General features: G+C 40.6%; 1 protein-coding gene across 1 annotated transcript in view; it reads left to right on the forward strand.

Annotated features, from left to right (window-relative positions):
• LOC120053329 (reelin-like) overlaps nt 1-12,329 on the forward strand; it is a 55,689-nt gene that overhangs the window by 9,458 nt on the left and 33,902 nt on the right. Inside the window, exons 15-16 of the mRNA XM_039000455.1 lie at nt 611-837; nt 4,422-4,645. Coding sequence (XP_038856383.1) covers nt 611-837; nt 4,422-4,645 — 451 coding nt within the window. The remainder of the gene's footprint in view (nt 1-610; nt 838-4,421; nt 4,646-12,329) is intronic.

Consider the following 12,329-nt stretch of genomic DNA (forward strand, 5'->3'; position numbering starts at 1 on the left):
TAAGAGGAGAGGAATGGGGAAAGAGGGAAGGCGGAACAGAGACAGAGAAATTGAGTTGGAAAGAGAAATACTGACGGAAAAGATAAGAGGATAAAGAATGAGAAAATGTATCCCAATTTAAAAGTGGAGGGCAGAGCAAAGGGTTTTCATAACGATAATGACTGATTTATATGAATGATTCATATTCATAACAAGTTATTATAATTACAATTCTCTGTGATACAAATGAATGCGGGCTGGATAAGGATCATAATTATTTTATAATAATTCATCACAACATAATTATATGAAATAGAAAACATAAACAGAAGTATATTGAATATCTATAGTGGTCTTGTTGATGCAAACACACTAATACTAATAAGTCAGTAGTATATCAAATAACTACAGTGATCTTGCTGAAGCAAGAACATTAATGAATATAATACTGCATAATGTTCATAATTATACTAGTAATACTTTATAATATAACAACTAAGAATTTGATTGATATTATGTTTATAATTTAAACATTTGTCCTGTTTATTTTTCCTGTGTTGTGTTTCAGATGTGGTCTTTATAATGATAATGACAATAACATAGCAGTAATAATGTATTCATTTGTTCTCAGATCAATGTGGGCTGCACGGCAGATTCTTCCTCCTCTAACCCAGTGAGACTGGAGTTCTCCAGGGACTTTGGGGCTACATGGCATCTCCTGGTGCCCCTGTGTTCGGGGGGCCCCCAGCCCTCATCCCTATGCTCCACAGAGCTGCACCCCGCCAGCGTCTACTACCCCGGGACAACACAGGGATGGAGGAGGGAGGTCATCCACTTCGGCAAGCTCAGACTCTGCGGGTGAGAGACTACAGGACATAGAAGAGAGCCTAACTAATATGAAAACCATCCCATTGAAACTTCTCAAATGGCCAGTTAACATATATATATATATATATATGTATAGGAATGGGCCAAAATTCACCCAACTTATTGTGAGAAGCTTGCGGAAAGCTACCCAAAACGTTTGACCCAAGGTCAACAATATCAAGGCAATGCTACCAAATACTAATTGAATACTAAAGGCCGCTCAGCAAGGAAGAAGCCACTGCTCCAAAACCGCCATAAAAAAGCCAGACTACGGTTTGCAACTGCACATGGGGACAAAGATCGTACTTTTTGGAGAAATGTCCTCTGGTCTGATGAAACAAAAATATAATTGTTTGGCCATAATGACCATCCTTATGTTTGGAGAAAAAAAGGGGGGGGCTTGCAAGCCGAAGAACACCATCCCAAGCACGGGGGTGGCAGCATCATGTTGTGGGGGTGCTTTGCTGCAGGAGAGACTGGTCAACTTCACAAAATAGATGGCATCATGAGGCAGGAAAATTATGAAGCAACATCTGAAGACATCAGTCAGGGAGTTAAAGCTTGGTCGAAATTAGTCCAGGTAACCATGTTTACCTGTTCAGGAGTCTTATGGCTTGGGGGTAAAAACTGTTGAGAAGCCTTTTTGTCCTAGACTTGGCACTCCGGTACCGCTTGCCATGCGGTAGTAGAGAGAACAGTCTATGACTGGGGTGGCTGGGGTCTTTGACAATTTTTAGGGCCTTCCTCTGACACTGCCTGGTGTAGAGGTCCTGGATGGCAGGCAGCTTTGCCTCAGTGATGTACTGGGCCATACGCACTACCCTCTGAAGTGCCTTGCGATCGGAGGCTGAGCAATTTCCGTACCATGCAGTGATGCAACCGGTCAGGATGCGCTCGATGTTGCAGCTGTAGAACCTTTTGAGGATCTCAGGACCCATGCCAAATCTTTTTAGTTTCCTCAGGGGGAATAGGCTTGTCGTGCCCTCTTCACGACTGTCTTGGTGTGTTTGGACCATTCTAGTTTGTTGTTGATGTGGACACCAAGGAACTTGAAGCTCTCAACCGGCTCCACTACAGCCCCGTCGATGAGAATGGGAGTGTGCTCGTTCCTCCTTTTCCTGTAGTCTACAATCATCTCCTTAGTCTTGGTTACGTTGAGGGATAGGTTGTTATTCTGGCACCACCTGGCCAGGTCTCTGACCTCCTCCCTATAGGCTGTCTCGTTGTTGTCGGTGATCAGGACTACCACTGTTGTGTCATCTGCAAACTTAATGATGGTGTTGGAGTCGTGCCTGGCCATGCAGTCGTGGGTGAACAAGGAGTACAGGAGGGGACTGAGCACGCACCCCTGGGGAGCTCCAGTGTTGTGGATCAGCGTGGCAGATGTGTTGCTACCTTCCCTCACCACCTGGGGGCGGCCCGTCAGGAAGTCCAGGATCCAGTTGCAGAGGGAGGTGTTTAGTCCCAGTTTCAGTGTCTTTAGATATTTTTGTCAGATGTTACTATGGAATACTGAAGTATAATTACAAGCATTTCATAACTGTCAAAGGCTTTAATTGACAATTACATGAAGTTGATGCAAAGAGTCATATTTGCAGTGTTGACCCTTCTTTTTCAAGACCTCTGCAATCCGCCCTGGCATGCTGTCAATTAACTTCTGGGCAACATCCTGACTGAGGGCAGCCCATTCTTGCATAATCAATGCTTGGAGTTTGTCAGAATTTGTGGGTTTTTGTTTGTCCACCAGCCTCTTGAGGATTGACCACAAGTTCTCAACGGGATTAAGGTCTGGGGAGTTTCCTGGCCATGGACCCAAAATATTGATGTTTTGTTCCCCGAGCCGCTTAGTTATCACTTTTGCCTTATGGCAAGGTGCTCCATCATGCTGGAAAAGGTATTGTTTGTCACCAAACTGTTCCTGGATGGTTGGGAGAAGTTGCTCTCAGAGGATGTGTTGGTACCATTCTTTATACATGGCTGTGTTCTTAGGCAAAATTGTGAGTGAGCCCACTCCCTTGGCTGAGAAACAACCCCACACCTGAATGGTCTCAGGATGCTTTACTGTTGGCATGACACAGGACTGATGGTAGCGCTCACCTTGTCTTCTCCGGACAAGCTTTTTTCCGGATGCCCCAAACAATCAGAAAGGGGATTCATCAGAGAAAATGACTTTTCCCCAGTCCTCAGCAGTCCAATCCCTGTACCCTTTGCAGAATATCAGTCTGTCCCTGATGTTTTTCCTGGAGAGAAGTGGCTTCTTTGCTGCCCTTCTTGACACCAGGCCATCTTCCAAAAGTCTTCACCTCACTGTGCGTGCAGATGCACTCACACCTGCCTGCTGCCATTCCTGAGCAAGCTCTGTACTGGTGGTGCCCCGATCCAGAAGCTGAATCAACTTTAGGAGACGGTCCTGGTGCTTGCTGGACTTTCTTGGGCGCCCTGAAGTGTTCTTCACAACAATTGAACCGCTCTCCTTGAAGTTCTTGATGATCCGATAAATGGTTGATTTAGGTGCAATCTTACTGGCAGTAATATCCTTGCCTGTGAAGCCCTTTTTGTGCAAAGCAATGATGGCGGCACGTGTTTCCTTGCAGGTAACCAAGGCTGACAGAGGAAGAACAATGATTCCAAGCACCACCCTCTTTTGAAGCTTCCAGTCTGTTATTCGAACTCAATCAGCATGACAGAGAGCCTTGTCCTCGTCAACACTCACACCTGTGTTAACGAGAGAATCACTGACATGATGTCAGCTGGTTCCTTTTCTGACAGGCTAAAATGTAGGGGAAATGTTTTTTGGGGATTCAGTTCATTTGCATGGCAAAGAGGGACTTTGCAATTAATTGCAATTCATCTGATCACTCTTCATAACATTCTGGAGTATATGAAAATTGTCATCATACAAACTGAGGCAGCAGACTTTGTGAAAATGTATGTGTCATTCTCAAAACTTTTGGCCATGACTGTATATATATATATATATATATATATATATATATATATATATATATATATATATATATTCACTGATTGTACCAAACATGAGAAACACATTCCTAATATTAGGTTGAACAGCCATTATTTGTCAAAAGCATTCCACAGGGATGCTGGCCCATGTTGACTCCAATGCTTCCCACATTTGTGTCAAGTTGGCTGGATGTCCTTTGGGTGGTGGACCATTCTTGATACACACGGCAAAATGTTGATCAGGAAAAACCCAGCAGAGTTGCAGTTCCTGACACTCTCAAACCGGTGAACCTGGCACCTACTACCATACCCTGTTCAAGGGCACTTAAATATTTGGTCTTGCCCATTCAGTCTCTGATTGGCAAAGATACACAATCCATGTCTCAATTTGCTCAAGGCTTAAACATTTTTTTAACCTGTTTCCTCCCCTTCATCTACACTGATTGAAGTGGATTTAATTAGTGACAGCAATAAGGGATCATAGCTTTCACCTGGTTAGTCTGTCATGGAAAGAGCAGGTGTTCCTAATGTGTTGTATACTCAGTGTATAGATCCCTTTCTCTCCATCTCTCTCTTCTTCTTCATCTTCTTTTTCTTCTCTCTCCTCTCAGATCCATCCGGTTCCGTTGGTACCAGGGCTTCTACTCTAGCGGTTCATCCCCCCCTACCTGGGCTTTGGACAGTGTGTACATTGGCCCCCAGTGCCAGGACATGTGTAACGGACACGGGTCATGTGTGAGGGGTACACACTGTGTGTGTGACTCGGGATACTCAGGACCAGACTGCTCCCAACCCGACACATCCAACCCTGACTTCCTCAAGGAAGACTTTGAAGGTAGGCAATGGGTATAGAACTGGTAGATATTGTATGGTTTCGGATAATGGCTCCATTAACCCTGCCTGATCTTAACACTTATAATTACCCTAACCTTGCTGGTTGAATATACATTTCCTTGAATGTGCAAGAAAACGCAGATACCCGCACAAACGCAGAGGGTGTGTGTGTGTGTGTGTGTGTGTGTGTGTGTGTGTGTGTGTGTGTGTGTGTGTGTGTGTGTGTGTGTGTGTGTGTGTGTGTGTGTGTGTGTGTGTGTGTGTGTGTGTGTGTGTGTGTGTGTGTGTGTGTGTGTGAGAGACTAGTAGACAGTCACTGTATCTGTGATGTCCAAACACAGTGTTCAGATATTGAGTGTTTAGCCATCAATACTGATATTGATCAGATGATCTTTTGAGAACTGTATGAATGGATGTGATTAATACACTTGTGGTAGAAAGGGCGCCTAAGTGTGACGAAATACGTTGTTGTGCGACCAGGAGTTTTATTTTGGCAGCAGATAATAATTGTTGTAATGATAAGGGTTAGCTGTACCATTATTTCTGAGTGCCCTAGTGAAACAATCAAGCATAGATTCATGGTTACACCATTACTGCAGCGAAAACGGCTTGTTTTTAACTTCTTATGGCTGCAGGGGCAGTATTAAGTAGCTTGGATGAAAGGTGCCCAGAGGTGCCCATAGTAAACTGCCTGCTCCTCAGTCCCAGTTGCTAATATATGCATATTATTATTCGTATTGGATAGAAAACACTCTGACCTTTCTAAAACTGTTTGAATGATGTCTGTGAGTATAACAGAACTCATATGGCAGGCAAAAACCTGGGAAAAATCCAAACAGGAAGTGGGAATTCTGAGGCTGGTCGATTTTCAACCAAGACCCTATTGAATTCACAGTGAGATATGGATGAGTTTGTATTCACTTCCTACGGCTTCCACTAGATGTCAACAGTCTGTAGAACCTTGTCTGATGCCTCTACTGTAAAGTGGGGCAGAAGGAGACAGGATTTAGTCAGGTCTATTATGACCTGACCATGCTCTGACCATGCGCGTTCACATGAGAGGGAGTTATGTTCCATCGCACATCTGAAGTCAATGTAATTCTCCGGTTGGAACGTTATTCAAGATTTATGTTAAAAACATTCTAAAGATTGATTCAATACATCGTTTGACATGTTTCTACTGACTGTTACGGAACTTTTGGACATTTCGTCTGCTTTTAGTGAACGCGCTTTCTGACTTTGGAATTGTTTACCAAACACGCTAACAAAAATAGCTATTTGGACATTACCCAACAAAACGAAAATTTCTTGTGGGAGTCCTGGGAGTGCATTCCGACGAAGATCAGCAAAGTTAAGAGAAGATTTATAATGCTTTTTATGAGTTTTGTTGACTGCACAATTTGGCGGGTAACTGTATGGCTTGCTTTTGTGGCTGAACGCTGTTCTCAGATTATTGAATATTGTGCTTTTGCCGTAAAGCTTTTTGAAATCTGACACAGCGGTTGCATTAAGAACAAGTGTATCTTTAATTTGATGTAAAACATGTATCTTTCATCAAAGTTTATGATGAGTATTTATGTTATTTGACGTGGCTCTCTGCAATTTCTCCGGATATTTTGGAGACATTTCTGAACATGGCGCCAATGTAAACTGAGGTTTTTGGATATAAATATTAACTTTATCGAACAAAACATATATGTATTGTGTAACATGAAGTCCTATGAGTGTCATCTGATGAAGATCATCAAAGGTTAGTGATTCATTTTATCTCTATTTCTGCTTTTTGTGACTCCTGTCTTTGGCTGGAAAAATGACTGTGTTTGTCTGTGATTTTGCAGTGACCTAACATAATCGGTTGCGGTGCTTTCGCTGAAAAGCCTATTTGAAATCGGACACTTTGGTGGGATTAACCTTTCATTGCTACCCATCCCGGATCCGGGAGCATCCTCATCAAAAAAGCTGACTAGCATAGCCTAGCCTAACGCGACAGGGATATCATATAATATAATTTTCATGAAATCACAAGTCCAATACAGCAAACGAAAGATAAACATCTTGTGAATCCAGCCATCATTTCCGATTTTTAAAATGTTTTACAGCGAAAACACAATATGTATTTCTATTAGCTAACCACAATAGCAAAAGACTCAACCGCATATTTTCACCATTTTTCTACCGCATAGGTAGCTATCACAAAACCGACCAAATAGAGATATAATTAGTCACTAACCAAGAATCAACTTCATCAGATGACAGTCTTATAACATGTTATACAATACATTTATGTTTTGTTCGAAAATGTGCATATTTGAGGTATAAATCATAGTTTTACATTGCAGCTACCATCAAAAATATCACCAAAGCAGCCAGAATAATTACAGAGAGCAACGTGAAATACCTAAATACTCATCATAAAACATTTATGAAAAATACATGGTGTACAGCAAATGAAAGATAAACATCTTGTGAATCCAGCCAATATTTCTGATTTTTTAAGTGTTTTACAGCGAAAACTAAATATAGCATTATATTAGCTTACCACAATAGCCAAACACACAAATGCATTTATTAGCAGCAAAAGGTAGCGAGCGCAAAAACCAGCAAAAGATATAAAATGAATCACTAACCTTGACCAACTTCATCAGATGACAGTCTTATAACATCAGGTTATCTTCTTATGGCTGCAGCCCGACGCCGGTACACTTATGACAACAGCCAGCTCAAAGTGCAGGGCGCGAAATTCAAAAGATATTTTTTTTAAATATTTAACTTTCACACATTAACAAGTCCAATACAGCATATGAAAGGTACACATCTTGTGAATCCAGCCAACATGTCCGATTTTTAAAATGTTTTACAGGGAAGACACAATATGTAAATCTATTAGCTAACCACGTTAGCAAAAGACACCACTTTTTTTACTCCACCAGTTTTTTACTCCATCAGTAGCTATCACAAATTCGTCCAAATAAAGATATAAATAGCCACTAACCATGAAACAACTTCATCAGATGACAGTCTGATAACATATTTATTGTATAGCATATGTTTTGTTAGAAAAATGTGCATATTTCAGGTATAAATCATAGTTTACATTGCAGCTACAATCAGAAATTGCACCGAAAGCAGACAGAATAATTACAGACACCAACGCCAAATAACTAAATACTCATCATAAAACATTTCTGAAAAATACATAGTGTACAGCAATTGAAAGACAGGCATCTTGTGATTCCAGACAATATTTCCGATTTATCAAGTGTTTTACAGCGAAAACACAATAGAGCGTTATATTAGCTTACCACAATAGCCAAAAACACAAGCAATTTCCCAGTAGCAAAAGTTAGTGATCGTAACAAACAAGCAAAAGATATATAATTTTTGACTAACCTTGATTTTCTTCATCAGATGACAGTCCTATAACATCAGGTTATACATACACTTATGTTTTGTTCGAAAATGTGCATATTTAGAGCTGAAATCAGTGGTTACACATTGTGCTAACTTAGCTACTTTTTCCACAACGTCTAAACAGCAACGATATTTTTCTGACACGTTTTCTGACACACATATTCTGACCAAATAGCTATTCATAAACATAAGTAAAAAATACATGTTGTATAGGAAATGATAGATCCATTAGTTCTTAATGAAATCGCAGTGTTAGAATTCAAAAAAATAACTTCATTACGACATCCAGCTTCGGTATAGCTGAGTACCCCAAAGTTGGGCGCCCACGACTAATTCACATGCACGACAGATATATGAATTAGCATCATAAAATGTTTCTTACTTTTGGTGATCTTCCATCAGAATGTTGTAGAACACAGGTGTCAAACTCATTCCACGGGGGGCCGAGTGTCTGCGGGTTTTCGCTCCTCCCTTGTACTTGATTGATGAATTAACATCACTAATTAGTTAGGAACTCCCCACACCTGGTTGTCTAGGGCTTTATTGAAAGGAAAAACCAAAAACCTGCAGACACTAGGCCCTCAGTGGAATGAGTTTGACACCCCTGTTGTAGAAGGTGTCCTTTGTCAAGAACAGTCGTTGTTTGGATTTAGAACGTTCATTTTCCCTCTCGATTTAGCACGCGCACTTGCCAAGTGGCACAAAGCTCTCCAAGTCAACAAACGGAAGAGAACGGAACACGGCAAAACTCCCAAAAAATTTTCAATAATCTGATGAAACTATATTGAAAAAACATACTTTACGATGATGTGGTCACATGTATCAAATAAAATCAAAGCCGGAGATATTAGTCGTCCATAACGACAGCTAAACAGAAGGCAAATCCATGTCCCCTTTCGCGCGCTCCAGAAAACAGAAAATGGACGGTCACGTCATACAAAGAGCTTTTATTCCACCTCAGACCAAGATAAACACAAAATGTCTTCTCTCGCCGCCTCTTGACATCCAGGGGAAGGTGTATGAAGTGCACGTAGACTCTTACGTATCATGCCCATGTATAGGCAGGAAGTAGAACAGAGCATCGATTTCAGACTTTCCACTTCCTGGTCAGGAAGTTTGTGCCAAATGAGTTCTGTTTGACTCACAGATATAATTCAAACGGTTTTAGAAACTAGAGCGTGTTTTCTATCCAATAGTAATAATAATATGCATATTGTACGAGCAAGAATTGAGTACGAGGCCGTTTGAAATGGGCACCTTTTATCTGGCTACTCAATACTCCCCCTGCAGCCCAAACAGGTTAAACAATACACTTATGTTTTGTTCGAAAATGTGCATTTTTAGAGCTGCAAACCGTGGTTATACATTGTGAATATGTAGCATCGATTCACCAAATTGTCCGGAGCTATTTTGGACACTCACCTAATCTGACCAAAGAACTCATCATAAACTTTACTAAAAAATACATGTTGGACAGCAAATGAAAGATACACTAGTTCTTAATGCAACCGCCGTGTTAGATTTTTTAAAATAACTTTACCATAACAAACAGCTTACGTTATAGCGAGACAGCGCCCGCTAAAAGGGCGAATAATAGGACTCAACATTTTCCACAGAAATACGAAATAACATCATAAATTGTTCTTACTTTTGCTGAGCTTCCATCAGAATCTTGTACAAGGAGTCCTAGGTCCAGAATAAATCGTTGTTTGGTTTTAGAATGTCCTTCTCTCCTGTCGAATTCGCTCCACAAGGGTAGCCAATGTTGATGACGTTCCCAATTTCTCTCGACGCAGAGAACAGAAAACTCCAAAAGTCCCATTAAACGTTGAATAAACTGATGAAACTCGGTTGAAAAAACCTACTTTATGATGTTTTTCTAATATGTATCAAATAAAAACAAAGCCGGAGATATTAGCCGTGTATACCGAACGCTTATCATAAGACAATATGGAGGTACTTCCCGCGCACTGGTAGACAAAGGAAATTCTGGACACGTCATTCCAAGAGCTCTTGTTGGACCTCAGATCAAGCTAGACACCCCATTCCACCTTCCACTGCCTGTTGACATCTAGTGGAAGGCGTATGCAGTGCATGCATATCCATAAATATAAGGCAATTCAATAGGCAGGCCCTGGAACAGAGCATCGTTTTCAGATTTTTCACTTCCTGTCTAGAAGTTTGCTGCAAAATTAGTTCTGTTTTACTCACAGATATATTTCAAACAGTTTTAGAAACTTGAGTGTTTTCTATCCAATAGTAATAATAATATGCATATTGTACGATCTAGAATAGAGTACGAGGCAGTTTAATTTGGGCACGATTTTTTCCAAAGTGGAAACAGCGCCCCCATATTGACAACAAGATTACCTTTAAAATGGTATAAAATACATGTATGTTTGAGGAATTTTATTTATGAGACTTCTGTTGTTTGAATTTGGCGCCCTGCACTTTCACTGGCTGTTGTCATATCATCCCGTTAACGGGATTGCAGCCATAAGAAGTTTAACCCCACCAGGTCAAAAGATCTGACCCATATTACCTGCTCAACATTTGTTTCTGGGACCGCATTTTACATTAATAAACTGCTTGCACAGTTCAGTCATGTCATTGTGTGGGACTGATTTCTTCATCCCACTCCCGCCCACACATGCAGCTTTTCAAACTGCACTGGATTCCCACTTGCAAGAACTGGTTCCAAACCCGTGTAGTCCTGCATTTTAGCATGTGACGCAGCTCACTTGCCAGCCAGGTCCAAGCAATTTTGGGCCCTGTAGGCAATATCAAGGTGCGCAAAAATACCCTAAGAAGAAGGTTAAATTACCAGAGGTTTTCATGTGGACCAATATATTAATCTATCGTATTACTGGGATATATCAACAACTAAGGTAGACGTAGTTTGTAGCGAGAAGAGTTGGAGAGGCTTGCACTTTCACCTGACCTACATTTTATAGCCTTATTTTTAGGAGTGGGACAATTTTCAGATGGAGACAAATATGGGTGATCAATATTTATTTATAGGAAATGTAGTAAACTATAGCCTGATCATATTTAGGATGTACATTTCCTTAGAATGATAACAGTCCTGTGCTTCCCCCGCCCATGCAGGCTATAGTCTACTCTATTTAATTGAGACCACACGCGCACCTGATCTTGCACATGTGGCTACAATGGGAAAGTAATTCTGCTTTGAAAGTTGATCAACTTGTAAACTCACTTTTGAGAAAACCGTCTTTCAATGTTTTGGTACTACTATTGGAGAGCCCTTCTTTGTCTACACCCATTCAGCATTGTTCACACCCTCTTAAGCCTTAGCCCCATCCATCTCTTTAACTTCTACCGATTCAGAAACCCGGATCCGGGAGCACCCCCCACCCCCCCACCAGTAAAAAAGCTGAATAGCATAGCTAGCATAGCGTCACAAGTAAATACTAGCATCTAAATATCATTCAATCACAAGTCCAAGATACCAGATGAAAGATCCACTTCTTGTGAATCCAGCAATCATTTCTGATTTGTAAAATGTTTTACAGGGAAGACACAATATGTAAATCTATTAGCTAACCACGTTAGCAAAAGACACCATTTTTCTTTGTCCACCATTTTTTCTCTCCACCAGTAGCTATCACCAATTCGGCCAAATAAAGATATTGATAGCCACTAACCAAGAAAAAACCTCATCAGATGACAGTCTGATAACATATTTATTGTATAGGATAGGTTTTGTTAGAAAAATGTGCATATTTCAGGTAGAAATCATAGTTTACAATTGCACCCACCATCACAACTCGACTAGAATAAATACAGAGAGCAACGTGTATTACCTAATTACTAATCATAAAACATTTCTTAAAAATACACAGCTCACAGCAATGGAAAGACACAGATCTTGTGAATTCAGACAATATTTCAGATTTTCTAAGTGTTTTACAGCGAAAACACAATAAATCGTTATATTAGCATACCACATGTGCAAACGTTACCCCAGCATTAATTCAAGGCAAAGAGAGGATAACGTTATCACCACCAAAATATATTAATTTTTTCACTAACCTTCTCAGAATTCTTCAGATGACACTCCTGTAACATCATATTACAACATACATATAGAGTTTGTTCGAAAATGTGCATATTTAGCCACAAAAATCGTGGTTATACAATGAGAATAGTAGCAAAACTGGCCTGAAAATGTCGGGCGCCATATTGGACAGTGATCTAGTCTAATGAATAAATATTCATAAACTTGACTAAAAAATACAGGGAGGACAGCTATT

The sequence above is a fragment of the Salvelinus namaycush genome, chromosome 9 (assembly GCF_016432855.1).
Source record: "Salvelinus namaycush isolate Seneca chromosome 9, SaNama_1.0, whole genome shotgun sequence".
Lineage (NCBI taxonomy): Eukaryota > Metazoa > Chordata > Actinopteri > Salmoniformes > Salmonidae > Salvelinus > Salvelinus namaycush.